This window comes from Diadema setosum, chromosome 19, assembly GCF_964275005.1.
Source record: "Diadema setosum chromosome 19, eeDiaSeto1, whole genome shotgun sequence".
Classification (NCBI taxonomy): Eukaryota; Metazoa; Echinodermata; class Echinoidea; order Diadematoida; family Diadematidae; genus Diadema; species Diadema setosum.
This window is the reverse complement of record NC_092703.1, coordinates 34838924-34858553: the sequence shown is the minus strand read 5'-3', so window position 1 is coordinate 34858553 and position 19630 is coordinate 34838924. Positions and strand designations below refer to the sequence as shown.

At 39.8% G+C, this 19630-nt stretch overlaps 2 protein-coding genes across 2 annotated transcripts in view; both read left to right on the top strand.

Annotated features, from left to right (window-relative positions):
- The first annotated feature begins 4906 nt into the window (after positions 1-4906).
- Positions 4907-13754, top strand: LOC140242662 (guided entry of tail-anchored proteins factor 1-like). The gene is made up of 4 exons (XM_072322420.1): positions 4907-5025; positions 7538-7703; positions 10313-10380; positions 11113-13754. Exons 1-4 carry the CDS (start codon positions 4939-4941, stop codon positions 11335-11337), a joined length of 546 nt encoding a protein of 181 aa, XP_072178521.1. The 5' UTR covers positions 4907-4938; the 3' UTR covers positions 11338-13754.
- A 276-nt stretch (positions 13755-14030) lies between these two features.
- Positions 14031-19630, top strand: part of LOC140242469 (retinol dehydrogenase 12-like) — a 10211-nt gene continuing 4611 nt past the window's right edge. Inside the window, exons 1-3 of the mRNA XM_072322202.1 lie at positions 14031-14522; positions 18352-18594; positions 19008-19217. Of these exons, the coding sequence (XP_072178303.1) occupies positions 14309-14522; positions 18352-18594; positions 19008-19217 (667 nt within the window). The 5' untranslated portion in view covers positions 14031-14308. The remainder of the gene's footprint in view (positions 14523-18351; positions 18595-19007; positions 19218-19630) is intronic.

The following is a 19630-nucleotide window of genomic DNA, read 5'->3' as shown; positions in this document are numbered from 1 at the left end:
GTTGACTGTGAGGAAAGGGGAACACTTCCTTTTCCATTGATACATCATTATGTTGGCAAACATCATGCATTATATGACATGAAGTTTAAAAACAACAACGACAAACTGCACTCTTCCAAGTTCGTGTGTTATTCCTGCTAGCAATTCCTTACGATTTTCCAAGCTCTGTAACACGAGCCTGAAATTTTGCTTAATTGGGACGTTCCCTTTTAAGTATCATTTTCATATTCGGCCCGAATTGATCGGATGCATAAAAAGTTGCAATTGCTTGTGCTACCCTTTTGCTTGAACCCGTACACATAAAAAAGCGATTGCTTGCGAGCAGCTGCTTGCAAGAAAAGGCTTTTGCCAGCAAGAACAAGCAATATTGCTAATATTGCTTGATGCCCGCATGCATTTGCTTAGAGACCAAGCATTTGTTTAAAAACGTATGCATAAAACAGACCTTTTGCTCGTTCTTGCTTGCAGTTGGTTTTAGTGGTAATAACGTTCTTGCCCATATATGTTGAATAGATATTGCTACTGACTTCAAACTTTTTATTTACATTCAGGTTTCGTTGCAGACAAGTTTCAGACTTACAACGCTTTGTTCCTATTACTCGTGTTCGTGGAAGTACTACAGTTCGTGCTTTACTCTGCCAATTATCGTTGCCCTGGCTGACAGCGATGGTTCGTACCTCCAATGTGTACAACGTAGCCAGTAGAAGAAAGTTTTTATTATTATTCCTTTGTATTAAAATGCCATTTGATTAAATTCCACGGCTATGGGGTTCTGGAATCTCGTTCAAGCAATAACGCCGCTCCTTTGCAGTTAAAAGTAATGGATACTCATTTTGTCCTAGTTTTTGATGTATGCATTTCTCACCTAATGATGCGTCATTCGTTACAATTATAAATTATGTGTAAAAACTCATTCATATGTACCGGGAATCAATTGCTTTATGTTTATTAATTCTTTTATGTATTCTTCCTCGTATTTAAAAAAAAAAAAAAAAAAAAATTGATTGTCTCATATTAATCGCACATTCAGTTTTTGGTTTGTTTATAATTGGCTTGCAAAACTAAGGGTGGATGGTAGAAAAAAACGTTATAACATTGTGTCCAGGATAAATCAAGGATTGGTCATGCGGCCGTCGGTGAGAGCAGACGCATAACTTTCATTCCCCAGCCACCGCTTTACACCGTCTGGAGACAGCACATTTACTCTTTAGTTTTCTTCGTTTTCTTCGCTTATTTTGCACCAACCTCGTTCACCACATTTAAGTTACTGGTACGAACCTGGACTACTGGTCTCACTCCAATTTCTTCAGCAGATTCTGTTTCTACTAATTAAGCGCAATTATGCCCATGTCAACCAGAACAACGGTGCCACGCCCATCTGCAGGCAAGCAGCCGAGCCGCGATCCTGCTACTGCAGCAGCAGGGGAAGCTTCCCCAGGCCAGACGGCGGTTGTGGAAACTGCCCCGTTAACCCTGGAAGACTTGCAACGCAATCTCACGCAGCTTTCCACGAGAATTTGTGGAAAACTATAGACCAACTTTCTGATGACGTCAATGCCATGAACAAGAAATGTGATGAGCTGGAGTCAAGCGTCAAGTTTAACTCTGCCAAAATAACCGAAATGGAAACGGAGGAGCTACCCAAAATGAAAGCAATGCTCGGCGAGAAAATTGAAAAGCTGGAGGAGAAGCTGATTCTTCTGGAAATCCACAACTGGAAATCCAATCTCCTGTTCTGTGGAGTCGAATCTCAGCAAGGTGAGGATATCTACTCCACTCTTACGTCTACCTTCATCAATCTTGGAATAGAGAAACGCGTAGCCGACGGCATTGTCATCGCCAACGCTCACCGCCTGCCGAGGCGCAACGCTACCGTCGAAGGTCCTGTGCCTATTATCGCGAGATTTTGCTACATGCGTGAACACGACCTTGTACTAGGTGCCTACGAGAACCAACAGCGACAACCACAGCGCGGTATCACTGACGGTGCTCCAACTCAACCGCGTCCGCGAATCTCGGTGCGAACCGATCTGCCGCCCACCCTCAAGGCCAGACGAGGAACCCTCTCGAGTGTCTCGTACAAAATGCGAAAGGACAGGGGTCTTTCAAGTTTCAACCAAAATCGCCGCCCAAGGGGCCAGAGTAATCCTGCAGTGGAGGGAAAAAGGCTCGTCGAAATGGAATCTCTACACTGACTGACCAGAACGCCAGATCATGATTCTCATGTAAGATTGTTCTTATGCCCTTATTTCACTCATTTTGCTCTGATATCTCCTCTTTACCCATTAATTCTGTAAGTTGGTTCCTTTTCAAGTAATTTAACGTGTCTGAATGGAAAGAAATGAAAATGCCTTCTGTACATTATCACGTAGAGAAATGGTTCAAAATTTTTAAGAGCGTAATAGGCCTATTAATATGTCATTATTGACATTGGTATAATTTACACTGGTTCATTTTTGCTTAAAATCATCATAACCATAAATTGTGTGGATTTGTTTATAGAATTGAATGTTATTTTCTTAAATATAGATTTATTTCATAAAACTACAAAATTATAGTATTCATGTCACTTCTTTCTCGAGCGCAGTGCGCAAAAAAAAAAAAATTGTTTGTGTATCAAGATAATTACTTCTTGTCTTTTTGTTTGTTTGTTTGTACCGAAACTCATGTGTTATGCATTGAGACCTAAATGAACGAAAATATTTTTCCCTTTTATTACTAAGCTGAACCAGCCGATTACATAACATCCGAATAAAAAAAATATTATACATAAACTAAAATATTTTGCATGGAATATTGATGGAGGATCTCTATTTCCGTTTTTTTTTTTAATGTCCTTGTTTCATTCCCCTGATAACAAGCAATGAAGTTTCGTATCTACCGCAACTTTGTTTGCTGAATTTTTGTAGTTATAGCTGATTTATATGATAACATAACAAAGAGTGATACAGATAATAATGCTGCTCAACTGAGAGCAGTATGTAGAATTTGTCTACTATTATTTGATAGTATAATTTTCACATTGAATTCATCCAGCATATCTTGACGCATGCTTGATATGACAACTTTTTCCGGACTTTTTTTTTCTTCTCTTTCCTTCAATACCTTTGCTCCCAGTCATACGGCTGTTTTTGCTTGAAATGATAGTGCATATTATTTTTTCCTCACTTTTTTTTTGTTTTATGTAATGATAATGATTTCGATGTTAGAGTCTGCTGTATCGCGTTCTTTTCTAGGCAGATCCTGACGTACCGCGAACATCTGATAACGAACGAATGTTCGGAATGTATTTGTTATGCAAAGTTATGTAGATAGCATTCCCTAGAGTAAGACTTTCTCCTTCAAGACCTTTATTCCCAGTCATATAGCTGACCTTGCCTGAAGTTACAGTGCATATCTTTTTTTTCCATCCTTTCTCTTGTGTGAGTGTGTGTTTTCTACTTACCGTCCTCATACATCAAACGTGATTTTGAGGCTGCGTTCATAGAAGTATTCGCTATTCGCTATTCGCTATTCGCTATTCGAGCACCGAATACACCATCACCCGCACCGTCAACTCACCATCCCATGTAGTGAGGATTTCTTCCTCCTACATCGCAGCAAATCTTATTAACAATTTCTAAACTGCATCATAATGTCAGTCTACATGCTTATTTTTGCTAAAGGGCAAATCCAGACCAAAATTGTCATTAGTTCATAAACGAGAGACGGTATACGCTGCAAGAAAATCGAACAAGGTCGATTCCCACTTTGCTACACTTTTCGCAGCTATTCGTACTTTCGAATAGTGCCCTCTTATGTGAACCGGTGTGAGGAAATCCTATCGGTTCGATTCAAGCTATTCGCGTGCCCTCGAAAAACGAGCCCGAATACCCGAATAGTATACTTCTATGTGAACGCAGCCTTAGAGTCTGCTGTAGCATGCAACCTTATACAATAGACCATCGCATTCTTTTCTAGGCAGACCCTGGTTACGTATACCGGACTTCCGATGGGAAACGAATGTTCGGAATGTATTTATTATGTAAAGTTATGTAAATGATCGTTCCTTGAGTAAGACCCGCATGTCCATGTCCGCGAGCGAGCGAAGCGAGCGAGCGCTTGAGAAAATTATGCATTCAATTTCCTACAAGATAGAATACTGTTCAGCTCTGTTACCTGTCTGAAGGCCGGCGTACAAACGTCATGCAATATGCCAAAATTGATACAATCACATTTCTGCTTCCTCCATTTTTTTTTCTTCAAAATTCAGGGGGGGGGGGATGATTGTACAGGCCATCCCCCCTCCTCCATTTCAGGGGGGGGGGGATATATCCCCCCATCCCCCCGGGATTTACGCCCATGATTAATACTCCAACCTGGATCGAGTCTTTCGGAATCGGTGTTTTTTTCCCCTTCAAGTTGGCAAAAGGCCTACATGTATACACACTTAGTATCCGGTAATGTGGCCTTTTTTTCGACAGAGATCACACAAGTCAATTTTGTACCACATCAAGCAAGGGGCTTTTTACAAGGAATCTAAGACGATCTTAGAGTCGCGGTCAACATGGCATGCCATAGATTAAATTTCCCTGTTCAGTTATATGTAATGTTTTCAATATCTACTCCAAATCGTTATTAATGTTAAATTATAAAAGCATTTCTTTGTCACTGAAAATAGGCCTATTTGATTTTGTATATCAATGGCTGCATGAAAAACTCAACCAAATTTTCATATGTTCCATTGGTTACAGTACTATTAAAGACACAGCATAGGCCTACCACCATTCTCTCAAATGAAGCCCCCTCCCCCCCCCCCCGTCAGAACAGTGCCCCCCCCCCCCCCCCCCACCCTCAATTGTGCGATGGTCCCTTGGCCCCGCTACCTACATGTAACACTAGCACAGTATGATGATTAGATGGTACAAGCGAATTTGACGCAACGCGACGTCATCAAAGATGGCAGCGCCCTTGGCTCTGGTGATTTTCTGTTATGTCGCTGTAATTCACTTTTATCGCCGTTGCATTCCCATTCTATCAAAGAAGGTAAGTGTCATGTTTTGTATGCAGCGTGGTTCTTTAATGTTGCAAACGTTTTCGTGGTGATATGGACTAGCACTTAGGCTACTCTATGTAGCAGCAGCTAATGGCAGCTGAATAGTGCAGTCCCACATACTGTAATATTTGTCAGTAGACATGCTACCTCTGCATGCATTGTTCGTCGCTGGTGGAGATCTATTAATAGTATTAGTAGGGTAGTACATCCAATTACCGGACGCTCTTTTTCGTGGCTTTGAATTCCTTACTAAGAGGATGAAATTTCGGCTAAAAATAACATCACTTATTCACAGACTCCTGGAAATTACGAATTCAGCCAACTAATGTCAATTGTTCACTCCAGTTTTTAGAAAATATGCTTCAAACATAACCCTCTCAAAAAGTTGTCTTTTTGCGCGGTGCAAAATCGCATTGTATTACCGGACACGATTTTTGCAATGAAATAATTGACATCTTTCGCACCTAATCCTTGCACCAGAATCACAATTTATCCCACAAATCACCGTACACATTCTCACCGAGCGGATGACAAAGAAAACATCGGCAAATGAGGCTCAAATTTCGTATTTTACGGTAAAATGTCTGTCTTGAACATTTTGAACAGTTCACGCAATAAAACCTTGTGAGAAAATCGACAACTGGGTAGACTCTATTTCTAGTTTACGTGCTTTGTCTATGGGAGCTGCACGCGCGGGTGATGAGTTGCGGGCCCCTTAGCGCACAACTATTCCGCATCGTTCGCGTTTGAGGACGATAGCTACAAATTTCCGATATCGATCAATGAACTTTTGGTTCTATTGGAATCTTCAGCATTTTTCCTGTATGTGAGTGGGATTTCATAGAAAATCAGTTGTGAAATGTGATTCAAACATGCATAAATATTAACTACGAAGAGGTGCGGGTCACTCAACTATAAATTTGAGGTAAAATGTGAATTTTTTCGTGTTTTTACATTTTTATGTGGCGTTTTTTGCGATTTCGGTCAACACAAAGTTCTGTGAGGCTAATCTACGAAGTCTCGTGCGTACAGAATGTCATTAGTACGCAAAAATGTGCGTGTCCGGTAATACCTATATGGTGTCCGGTGACACCATGCTTGCCCCTACTAGTATTATATGATTATAATTTCAAAGACATCAGTCATTTACCCGTTACTCCGTCTGAGTTTGTCACTGTTTATAGAGAATATGCCAAATTCCATATGCTCCCTCTGCTGTGAGCTGTGACAGGTCTTAAGTTTTAATGAACAGATGAAACCAAGTTCTACTGGCAAATGGCCAATAACAAAATAGGCAATATTACTCAAGTAGTAGAATAGAGTCTATCTAGGTCCTACTGGAGACCCGTACCCGGCCCTAGTCTGGCTCGGCTCAGCAGCTAGCTCACCCAAGAGCAAGATGCAGAGAGAACAACCAATAAGATCTAAAGATTCAGCATTAAAATGCATTGCATAAGTGCATGTACAGTCACTATACAGCAAGTGTGAATTTACTGTAGTGTTAGTAAAGATGACATTACACTGTACACATATCTTCTTCCCAGATCTTCTTCTTTTTTATTATCTGTCTGCTTCAATCTTGAATGAAGATTCTTGCAGATGATTCATTTGAGTGTCACAAAAAAGGAAGTGAAGTATAGAATGCCCTATTTATAGCTACATGTGTAAAGTGCAAGTAAAAATCTTGGACTTGTTCTGGGTTTAGCCACTGCATATTTGTCAGTATTCAATTCAATGAAAATGCTTCTGTGGATGACACTTTTGTACAGCGACAGGGCTGTGTATAGTTACTGCTGATGTAACCGCAACAGCGACCCAAGACTACATGTAGTTATAGTGCCCCCAACAGGGTTACTGCTGATGGAGCCTTTGTACACATTGTACATCGTACATGTACTACAATGTCTATTGGTAGAGAGTTCCATGTACGCAGGGTCCTCAGGATCAGTAGGAAGAATGGTCACCTGTGTCGTGTATCCAGCAATGTCCAGCCTATTGATGGTGATGATGATTGAGAGCATAGAACTCTTCATTTCTTTCAATATTTACAATATAGGGATCTATGACTGTATACATTTAAAAATGCTGAAATACAACTTAATTCACAAATGTAACACAACACAGCGGTAACAAGTCCGACTTTAAAAAAAAAAAAAAAAAATCAGCCTTAAAAAAGAGAACAAGAAAAGAGAAGTGAAGGAAAGTGAAAGAAAAAAGTGTCCCATAAAAGCCACAACGGCTTGCAGTGACTATAACGAGTTGGAATACACAAGAATTTAAAAAAAAAGTGCAACGCTTGTGGAGTAAATTATACAAGTGGTGGATCAAGTGTGAATCAATGTGAAACTAACATTATTCTTATGGTACTGTCAAAAAACATGTGTCTCATTTAATCATTTATCATGTAAATGTGAGATTAGTAACATGTATTTAACATGTACCGGTACATGTAGGATCCCAAGGAAGTTAAGATCTAAATAAGCCCATTCCTCATTCCAACAGATCTCTCAACAACTGAAAACTGTTTCCAAGATTGAAATCGAGAAAAGAGAGGCTCTTCAGCTCCTTCAAGACCAGCAGTCTAGTATCAGCATGAAGGATGAGTTTGCCAAGTATGCCAAGTTGGAGCGGAAAATTACCAAGCTAAAAGAGGAGTTGAAGTCACTAAGTGAGTAAACCCATGGAAATGCATTGCACTTCCCTTTTATTTTTTCAGAGACTGGAATCCAAATAATGAGTAATCCAGAGAGAAACATTACTTACGTTATTTCCTCTTTGCATTTACTGATATTTTTGTAACACGAATTCATGATTTAACTTGTTTCATACAGAACAGGTGTAATTCTACAAAAACTTTCCTGATACAACTAGTAAAGTCATTAAATTGGAGGCATATGGCATTCAGGGCAAAGTCCTTGCTTGGATTAGATCTTTTTTACTTGGCAGACGCCAAAGGGTCGTGGTCAGTGGTCAGAAATCAGGTTGGTCAGCTGTCTCAAGTGGAGTACCACAAGGGAGTGTACTTGGCCCGATTCTGTTTGTAGTGTACATAAATGACCTCCCAACATGTGTTCGGTCTAGCTCAAAACTCTTTGCAGATGACACAAAGTTGTATGTGCGCTCAGATAAGCCAGGAGCTACTGAGCAGCTGCAAGAGGACTTAGAGGCACTTGAGTCATGGGCAGATAGATGGCAGCTTCGTTTCCACCCTGACAAATGTGTTGTAATGAAAATTGGTCGGTCATGTTCAGACTCCCAATATGTCATGAAGAAAGGGTCTGACACAATTGTCTTGGCTCAAACAAAAGCTGAGAAGGATTTGGGTGTTTTAGTGGACTCACAATTGACATTCAAGGACCATATTTCCCAAGCTGTTGCAAAGTCAAATAAGCTGTTAAGAATTATAAGGAGATCCTTTGTATATTTGGATGAGGATACTGTTAGGCTTTTGTTTAAAGGCATTGTGAGACCCATCTTGGAATATGGTCAAGCTGTGTGGTCACCTTTCAAGCTAGGTGAACAAAGAAGACTTGAAAGTGTTCAGAGAAGGGCGACTAAAATGATTCCTGGGATTAGGCATTTGTCCTACTCTGAACGTCTACGCCACCTTTCACTGCCATCTCTCAGTTACAGGCGAAAAAGAGGGGACATGATTGATGTGTACAAGTATCTACATGGACACTATCACACAAAGGTTGACATGTTCTCTCATAATAGTAATGGACGAACACGTGGTCATTCCATGAAACTGGGAAAACGGTTTGCAAGGTTAGATGTCAGAAAGTATTTCTTTGCTAACAGAGTTGTTGGTATGTGGAACTCTCTCCCAGAAGAAGTGGTCTCTGCTTGTTCCATAAATGCCTTTAAGAATAGGCTAGACAAGTACTGGAAAGGTGTTGTGTTTGATTATGACTGATTATAGTCATTTCATGTATGTGTATTGGTACATAATACATGCTCTTGGTCTCCAGTAGCTGTCAACTCCTGCCATAGGCCATTTTTGGTAATAACACAAATACGCAATAGAAGTTGAGCTGTTAATTGTATTAGAAGGGTAACAGCGCTGGACAATTGCTTGATTGGAAAGAGAGCATCAAGAGATAACTCTACCTGATCGATGAACAGGCTCTGTCCTACACCATCGTTCCGGAAAAGTAAAAAAAAAAAAAGTAAAAGTACAGAGATGATAATAGTAATGATGATAGTCCAACTACATTGTACTACTGCATGTAATAATGATACTAATTATAGTGATACTAATAACAATGAATTGAGATACAATGTAGTTATAATTATAGCCATTTTCGATACTAATGTGTTTTTCCCCTGCACCATGATCAAGTAGTAGCTCTGTATCATATACTACACCCTATCTCTGAGCAACATGTTAATTTGGTTCATCAGATAATTTGCTGGTTACTAAATTACAAGATTTCAAGGTGACTTCATTTACAAACTTACAGTAACTCAAATCTAAGACTGGCTCATTGCATTCCTATGCATCAACTGCCTTTACTCCTTTTTTGTTGTTTTCTTTTTGTGTGTGTGTGTGTCTGTGTATGCATGTGTGTTAACATGTTTGTGCTTGCATAAATGTGTATACATAATGCTTGCATAAATGTGTATTATACATACGTAATGCTTGCATAAATGTGTATACATAATAATTCTTATGTTCCACAGTGTCCATTTGAGTGATGACTTTTAGTTATTGGTTAAAAATTTTAAGATAATCTTAACACAGCAGAGAGGGAGATATGTGAATTGATGTGTGTGTGTGTGAAACTGCCAGTGAAGAATACACCACAAGGGAATCAATGTCATGGCAGTGATGTTCATTTTTCCAATGTAGACAATGATTTGTGACACCAGACCACAGTACACAGTGCACTCCTATTGAAAGAATAAGGTTATAACAAAGTTCTAACTACATACAACTAAGTAAAAATTTAGGCTCCAACCTTTTCAGCTCTACATGTATGTTCTTTTTTATTGTTTTTTTTGTTCGGTTGTTATAAAATTTCGATATAACAGGAATCCACTGTACAAGCAACTCCAGTTATACTGAAGTCCTTGGGACCGGCAGTTTTCTTTTGTAATATAGGAATTTCATTGTTTTATAACCAAAGGGAGTTGGCACCATAGATTTTGATAATAATAATTTTGGACATGAATTTTTACTTTGTTGTAATGAAATTGTGTAATAACCTTGTTTGTTGTAATGGGAGCACCCTTTAGTGAACTAATCTATCTATCTCTCTCTGTCTTTCTACCCAGAAAATTCCCAAGTTGCTACAAGGTTCACCATCAGCTGGGGGATATCACTGGCTTTGAATGCAATTTATGTGAGTTCAACATTTCCTTGGTCAATACCTTGGACTTCATTATAGTCAAAGTGCTCAGTCATGCATGAGTATCTGTAACCATAAAGCAATAGGTTGATGTAGACCATAATTTCTTTTAATTGCTCTTAAGAAATATATGTGCGTCATTCTCAATACACAAAATGTGAGGACATCATTTCATTTGAAAGTATTTAAAGATCATGGATTATGGTTTCATTTATGTTTACCATTAAAAGTTACAAACTTAAATGGTCAGAATTTCAGCATTCTACTGTAGGAGTACATGTATTTCTCCCCCACCCTCATCCCCAAAGTCCAGAGCTAAACATCCTCCTCATGTTATATCTTTTGTGCCTGTTGAATGTAATGAAAAACAAGCACTAAAAAGATGAAATAATTATTGCAGATTATCGGGTATCTTTCATCAATGATATTTTGATACATGTAGTGTAGTGTCGATTTACAAGAGTGTGTGATATTTAAAGATCATGAGTCTTGTGTGACAAACTTTTAGAAATGCTTGAGAATGAAACATTTTTCACAAATCATTTACATGTTCAACGTTGTAATTCACACTTTCAAATACAGCTATAAAGGGATCTTTTGAAGAAGGGCAAATGAAATGTGAGTTTTTTTCACAATCATGAATTTCTTGAATATAACTTGTATTATGTCACCATTCTCTAATTTTTTTTGTGTGTGTGTGCTGCTGTGATTATATTTTATTTGCAGACTGTGGGGATTTTGTGGTTGGTGTGGACGTATCGATATGAGCCAGTCATCTTGCTACCTGAGGAGTGGTGCTGGCCGCTTGGTAGACTTCTATCCTTTCCCTGTGGCATCCCTGGATCCGTGGGTATCACAGTCTGGCTAGGGGCATGCTCCGTTGTGATTGGTCGAATCCAGGGGTCTGTCTCAAAAATCATGAGTTACAGGAAGGCTACTACTGCCTCTTGAGAGGAATGGAGCAATCTATAGCAGCCTCCAAACAGCGCCCTCGTTTGACTTGTGTGCCTGTATCAGAAAAGTGTGCAATACATGTGTATCTATGCAGACCTTAATGTTCTTCTCATAAGTGTGCTGACATCATGACATAGGAGTTGTTTTCTGGAGTGAAGACACTGCAAGTAGTCACATGTCAGTGGAAGATATTACAGGAACGGAATTGTGGTCCTTAGTAAAGACACTGTGAATACGGGTATTCATTTGCCAGAGGCAGATATTACAGGGGAAGTAAGACAGAAGTAAGTGTAACTTCATGTTTTGCCTCATTGTATGGTAGGTGGCACTCTTTCATAGTTGAGACATCCAGCTATTCAAAAAAACAGACATCAAAATTGCAACACCTTGCCATCTGTGATATGTCTTATACATGTCTGTAGTTCTGATTTGTATTCTATGTTCTGGTACTAGAGGTATGACCTGAAAGGAACTATAGCTCATGACTACAATGTACATAATGTTGTGTAAAGATGCCAGGTTCAAGATGCATCTGTGCAAAGTTTTCCTCCTTGTAGGTAATGTTTCTGTCAAAGGCAGTTGAAATGATATACAATTTGTACAGATAACATTTCAGCCAACTCCAAAATTTCAGACTTCAATGAAGATATTCATGTAAATTTATTTCTGGAAGCCAAGTACTTTTGCAGACTGAAATAATGTTGAACAATTTTTTGTTCTGTTTTTATCCAATCTTCACACAGAAGAGTGCTGGAGGCATTATGATTTTTGATTGTCAATCTATCCGTCCAGTGTTCAGCTATCCCATGTCTCATTCTTGCGATTGAAGGAAAACCACTCATTGGATTTTTGTAGTACCAGGCCTGGGTTTGCCAAGTGAGGTTTAGATGTGCTGATTGAATTCTGGGCCAAATTCCTCTTGGTCAAAGGTCAAAAGTCAAAGATGAATGAACTTTGGATGAAAGAGGCATTTTGCAGTGCTGATGGAATATTCTCTGTGAATGTCCAGTGGTAGTATAATTTGATAAAAAGGGTGGAAGTGAAAGGACAGTGATTTCTCTAAAATGATTGGGATGTGAGAGCGAAGGACGAGGTCAAAGGTCACTGTGCTTTAAAAAACAACAACAATAACAACATCCAGCCATTCAGCTAGGAATTTCAATCTTGGCTAACATATTCGATCTTAGGATCTTCCCATTTAAAAAGCTTCAGTGTCTGACCCTGCTCATATCATTTGCTGGGGATGAATCAGAAATCAAAGGGAAAAGAAATACATTTGTAATCTGCAGACTTCTGGTTATCTGTATGTATTGTAGCCCCCACAAAAATAGTAATAAAGATACTGTAATTATGATATAAACAATGGTGTTTTATTGTGTTTTGTTTTTTGTTAGTGATATTGTAATATTTTCTGGGGTTTATATAATGAGGTATGGAAACGTCAATGACTCGATAGTCAGTGCTGTATAAAATACTTTCCACACATACACTGTATGTCTTTAAATTCAGCCATCCATTTGAACATCTTGGCTTCTTGCAGTGCATTAGGAGAAATAAGCCAGTTCGGAGTTAGCTCATGGGCACATTGGTCCGAATGACCTTTCTTTTTTCTCAGTCGGTTAGGGGCACTTCATTCGTTTTGAGAGCGACATAATGCATAAGCTTTACGTAACAATTTATGGAATTCATTGATCCTGTTCAAACAAAGAATGAACTTGTATACACCAGATGACCAGAATGATCCGTCAAGTAGCACATGGGAAAGCATTCATTTCATTATTTTGCGTTGAATGTATTAACAACGTCTTTCTATTGATATTGCCAAATACCACTTTTGCTGTCAGGTGGATGTGCTGGCAAGCGGCATTTATAAGGATTACATGAATAATCATTACATCACAGATGCTTATCCGAGTGAATTTAAAAACCAACATGCATGTTGGTCCGAATGACCTTGTTTCTGCTCATGCGCAAAGTGGAACTCCGAACTGGCTTATTACTCCCTCTTCTTGGAATAATACATGTAATAGAAAACATTGTGTCGTTGAGGGCAGTATTGTTGAAATACACATGGCAGCATTATGTTGCAAAGCCTTATGCAGAAAAACTTGGTACGGAGTTATGTGTACAGCATGTATTAGCGTGAAAATACATCAACAGTACCGATACTTTGCCTTGTAGACTGGAGGCAGTTACTATGTGTATTCTTTTTTTGTTCGTTTGTTTGTTTGTTGTTGATTTTGATGATGATGATGTTGTTGTTGTTGCTGACATGGTGATACGATTTATTAACGACATGAAGGCCTGGACGACAGGTTGCCCTTCAAGTGTATGAGCAAACGTCTCCTATACAGCGAAATGTAAAGAGCGGATAAAAGACTGTGCGATGATGTAAGCAACCTGCATGATTTGAACAAAGAAGGTCTATGATAAAGAGTCTCTCCATCCACTATTCAATAACGTTCCCATATCACTTTCTGTACGGTGCTCTTCTTAGCCTTGTGGATATGTAAACAAGTGAATGTGTGGAGATAACTGAAATACAGTGATGTATATTAATTCCTTCACGTGTGTATGTGTGTATGTGTGCGTGTGTGTGTGTATGTGTGTGTGTGTGTGTGTGTGATTGGATAAGCACTTCCCCTTCCATCATTTACACACATCGATTGGAGCATCTTTTCCCATTTTAGAGCTCCCTATCCACAACGAGGTAACCCTGGGAGTCTCCAAAAACCGATAACTCGATCTTCCTCATCTTTCATTTCTCTCTTCAAATATTTATAGCTGAAAACCTCTAAACTGTGAATTTAAGGACGCGGTAAACTGATCTGTTTAAAGTGCAGCTTATCAGGAGGAATGTCCATCGGAAATCGTCACTGTGGTCAGATAATGATACATGTAGTGCTGCGTTTTAACCCACATCAGACCCTGTGAAGCTGCGCTTTGTCCCACAAGCTTCAGATTTGCAATGGAGGCGGTCAAAGACGCACTTACCTATCTCCGAGAGGTCGGAGAGCGGGGAATAGAGGCTTTCCACGCCGCTCCTTTACAGGTTCGCATCGCGGCAGGTGCTGTCGGATTTCTCGTTGCTTCGTACGGGGCGTACTGGGTGTGGTTCTATGGAGGGACCAGGCGGGTTAAAAGCAAGGCTCGTCTCGATGGTAAAACTGTCATCATTACAGGTAAGATACAGGTCGGGTAACCTGCGTCATGAAAACTGATTTCACTTGCAATACAAATCTACATGCGTCAGGGAAACCTTTGACCAAGCATTTTTAGTAGAATTGTGTGATTCATATTAACTTTCGATGGTGAGTTTAGCAGAAGAGTTATATACGGCAGACCAGTCATTTGTTGTAATTCTTAAACTGAACTTTGCCTCAAACTTACAGGAATATCAACACAGTTAAGCATGAGAAATCTTTGAAGATGTGTTCAAGAGTGAAAGAATTTTCAGAATTCTTTACAAAAAAAAAAAAAAAAAATCAGTGTCATTGCTAGATAAAATGGCTTCATCAATTCGTGGTATGACAATGGATCTATGAAGAAACCAGAGAGAATTTCACAAAACATTTTTTTCTTCTTTACCTGCTAATAAGATAATGTCGGGATGATGTTGCCACCCCTGCCTTCATCAAGAGATAAACCAATTAAGTGTTCAGACATGAGAATGGAAAAATGAAAATATGTCGCATTCTATTTTTTCTATCTATCGTACCACTGCTGTGACATCGCAAATGGTTGTGGCGATTATCCAGCGATGATTGCGAAAGGAGAAACGAAAAAAAATTATGGACGGGAGCCTTTTTTATGCTTGTCAGCTGATTAAACCAGGAAATAGCGCTAGAAATATTTTTGCGCCCTCCCCCTTTTTTTAACGGAATTCCTGGATCCATTAATGATTCTTGACTCCGCTTTTCCCTAGCTTTAGCGATGTGTTCTACTAGTAATTCTTCATAAGATAATGCTGGTTTAAACCAATTGTCAAACACGAGCTCTGCTTTAAGAAGGAGGTGTGTAGCCTACTATGGTTTCGGTGGCTTATTTCTAACAGTCGTACCGAACAATGATACATGACGACGAGCAGCTAGTGTGCATTTTATGGTGAAAGAGTATATGAGCTCCAGTTGAATAGTCTGGTTACGTAATACGTCTGTTTATTCGCCGAAGATCAAACATTCCATGGGAATGGGGAGAACTCTACTTCTCTTTGGCACTTGTTTGGCACATGCATGGAACTCTATAGAGTACACTACGTAGAGTGTACATGATTCCCTGGAATCCATTCAACAAAATTCGGCGTTAAAATGAAAAAGCCGAGGTTTAGATCTGCCGTCTGCACAAACGGAAAAAAAAAGAGTTACCAACACAAATGCACACACACAAAATGTATTAACGTTGTCCTCAATTCAAAGCTGGTCAGCAACCATTTGATTATGAGAACTCGTCAAACAACATGATCATGTACGCGTGTACAAACAGTATAGGCCTATATGTATATCATATTGTGTAAGTGATACTGTCATGCAATGCACGTCATACTAGGGAAATGAAATACATACAGAGCAGGAGTCACGTAACGTTTACCCGGGTGTGTGTGTGTGTGGGGGGGGGGGGGGGGGAGGGGAGGTGCTGTAAGACGGAGTGGGGAAAGGTCAAAGTCCCCCCCCCCCTCCCCCCCCCCCCCCCACAGGCTTAGACGGGAAAATCTAAGGACGGATTTTTTTGGGAAAGTTACAGTTTTTTTTTGCTTTGTGTGTGTGTGTGTGTGTTTTTTTTTTTTACGAGCATAAACAGGGGGTGGGGTGGGGGAGGGGCTGCAGCCCTCTCAGCCCCACCCCCCCCCCTCGTTACACTGCCCCTGTATATTATTCCGTGAAAATTAACTGTGACTTCTTAAAGAAATTTCTGAAGGGAATCGTCGATGGATACAAATTTTTTGGTCATACTGGTGAACAGAATAAAATTTTTCCCATTCTTGAGACTTATCTTCTGTAAAGCTAGTGTCTCACAAATGGAGACGTCTCCGCGACGTCTCCAACTTACCAGTCGCGGAGACGTCTCCAACATAAAAATGGATTGCGGTCTCACCAAGGAGATGTCTCCGAGACGAGTTATGGCAGGTGTCAAAAAATTTCAAATACAGTATGACGGAGCCGTTGCAGGATCACCTGACTTGATCTAGGCAGGATGTCAGCACGCAGATTGTCACGTGGTTTCTAAAGTAGGTCAAACATCGTCAAATAGAGTCGCGGAGACGTCTCCGCGACCTCTCAACAGTTTTTCTGGTCTCCAGCAGGTCTCGGCGACGTTTCTGAGACGTCTCTGAGAAATTGCGGAGACGTCTCAGCAGTCGCGGATATAATTAGTCTCCGCGACGTCTCCGCAACTGATGGAGACGTCTCGGAGACGTCGCGGAGACTTCGCGAAAAATCGAACATGTTTAAATTTCTTGCGACTCCTCGGAGACTCTGTAATTTTCAGGAGACGTCTCGGAGACGTGTCTCGGAGACGTCGTGGAGACGTATCTGCAACTAGCAAAATCTGGAGTTGCGAACTAGTCGCGAACTAGTTTCAAGCCCGGTGGAATACCCCCTTTAAAGCTCAACCACAAGCTTGATTCAATATATGTGTATGTTCAGTATAAAACCCTTCACCAAAATGTCTGTGTGTGTGTGTGTGTGTGTGTGTGTGTGTGTGTGTGTGTGTGTTTCTCCGTGTAAACATGTATTAATGCTCAAAATAGAAGCTTGCGGCTTGTGTTCTTCTAAAAGTGGAGCTAAAACAAACAGTTATCTTGTTAAATTACATAGTTGTACTCTGACCTCTTCATATCACTATAATGGATTAATATTTGCTCAGCACTGCAGGAGATTCATCATGTCTTATTAGATAAGACTACTAATGGATTCAGAAATAGTCCAGAGAAGGCCCTGAAAAGGGCAACGAAAATCAGCGCCATTTATAGTTGGCTTTAATAGATATACAGCAATTAATGTGGGGCGCTGTGGCATAGTGGATAGGACTCCCGACTCCCGATCGGAGGACCCGAGTTCGAATCCCGCCCAGTGCTTACGTCCTTGGACAAGATGATTTTACCCACTGTGTCCCTCTCGACCCAGGTGTATAAATGGGTACCTGGCAACGCTAGGGTAATAATAATAGCAGGGCCCTCTGGTAGAGCAGTGGCATCACTGAAGAGGCTACCCTGGGTAATTAAGACCTTATTATTATTATTATTATTATTATTATTAATTAATGAAACAAACAGAATAATAGTGATTTCGTCGAATTCTGACCTATAATTGGAAGAAAGTTGTAAGATTTTTAAATTCCGATTGTTTCAGCAAAGCAGCGAAATCTGTCATAACCCCAAACATAATCTAGACTTCATTATACAATTCTCTCTCACAATTCTTCACAAAATTTCCTTCTTTAGCATGAAATCTGTAAGACAATGTTATCTGGTATTGATCATTGTAGTTCTCAGTAGCAAAATAACGACGAATTTTAGTTGCTAAATCAAGACAAAAACATGATCTTAATCACAGTTTTGTTTTTGTTATGAAAAAAGGAGAAAAAGATTACCTTATTAGAATGTTCTGATTTCGGTTTCTTTGGTGAATTATGTGGAGTTCCACAATTTTTTCTTCTTATATGTTCAATTTTAAGAAGCTTTTTGAATTCTGTTCATTTGATTTTGTTCTGGTTGTCAAAAGATCTGAACGAAGGGTTCCTCACATGGTATTTAGTGCGTCGTTAAGTGATAGATGAGGTGAGGCTTCTTGCTACAATCATGTGTATTTCATGTCGAGGGTATAACAAAAGTGATTATTTTCCTCTCCTTAGTTGATTAAAACTCGAACACAGATTTGATAAAAGTTCAAACACAAATACTTTATACTCACAGCAGGCTCGAAACACTTTATGTAATGTTTGTATTTAGTCCTTTGCCTTCAAGAAAATTTTAAATTCAAGTCTTAGATGTGATCGAATATCATATCTCACCAGGTGCCAATGCTGGTATTGGACGCGAGACGGCCGTGGACCTAGCCAGCCGAGGGGCGCGGGTTATCATGGCTTGTCGAAACCCGACCAAAGCCCAAGCAGCTCTGGCAGAGGTCCGCCAGAGATCAGAAAGCGACAACGTGGTCTTCAAACAGGTGGATACGTCTGACCTCAAGTCGGTTCGAGCTTTCGCTGATCAGATCTTGAAGGAGGAGGACCGACTCGATATCCTCATCAACAACGCAGGTGAATTAAAGCAGAAAAGTCCGCAGGATGCAGCGAAAAGGCAGTCACTCAGAAATGAATCTTACATAATGTCGATCCTCATTCTTTTCACCTTACTTCACGGAACAAAGAAGAAAAATGGCATTTTGTCTTATTTGTGTCTTGTTTTCATCAATAGTTAATCAAGAAGGCAAACATTTCTTTATTCCTCTTCAAAGTTATAAAATTGCATTTTCAGAATTGTACTGCAGACAACGTGGATGTTTTTTCTATTGCCCTGTACGACAATGGATTTGCTCATTATCTTTTTAATACAACATAATAATCAATGTTGATCAGTGACATTAATTTTTTTCTCAATTTTTCATTCTGAGGTTAGAAGAAATTTACTAGGAATGTCTAATGTAAACTCGTTAAATACATTTATTTGTCAGGAATTGGCGGGACAAAGTACAGCGTGACTTCTGAAGGCTTTGATATCGTCATGGCAACGAACCACGTGGGTCACTTCGTTCTCACCATGGCACTCCTAGACATGCTGAAGAAGAGCGCCCCCAGTCGGATTATCAACGTTTCGTCCCTCGCTCATGGCTGGCTCTCTTCCAAAGCAGCAAATGTTGATTACCGAAACAAGTCTGCGAAGGGTAAGAATAGAAAGAGGGTTTTGTGATATTAAACGAGGCACTTACAGACTCATAAACGGAGTTAATGTAAAAGATGAACTTGTCCACATCCCCTTGTGCTTATGGTATTCCTTTAACTACGAGTGTAACGTGAGTTGTCAATATACCTATTCACCTACCTAGGGCCTATCTGGACAGTGTTATTTCGTCTTCGCAAAACAGATGACGTCTTAAGGATGTATAATTTCATCTTGTATCATGTCTATTGTGATAAAGCAGTCGAAACGTTTCATTCAATCCCTTGCACAAATCATATTCCCTGATACGTAAATCTGTCAATGCGTCAGAATGCTCCTTTACAGTTTTCGTTCCCAAAAGGAGACTGCGCCTTCCGCGATGTAGCCATTAAGAATTCGTTGTTGACTGGTACACGA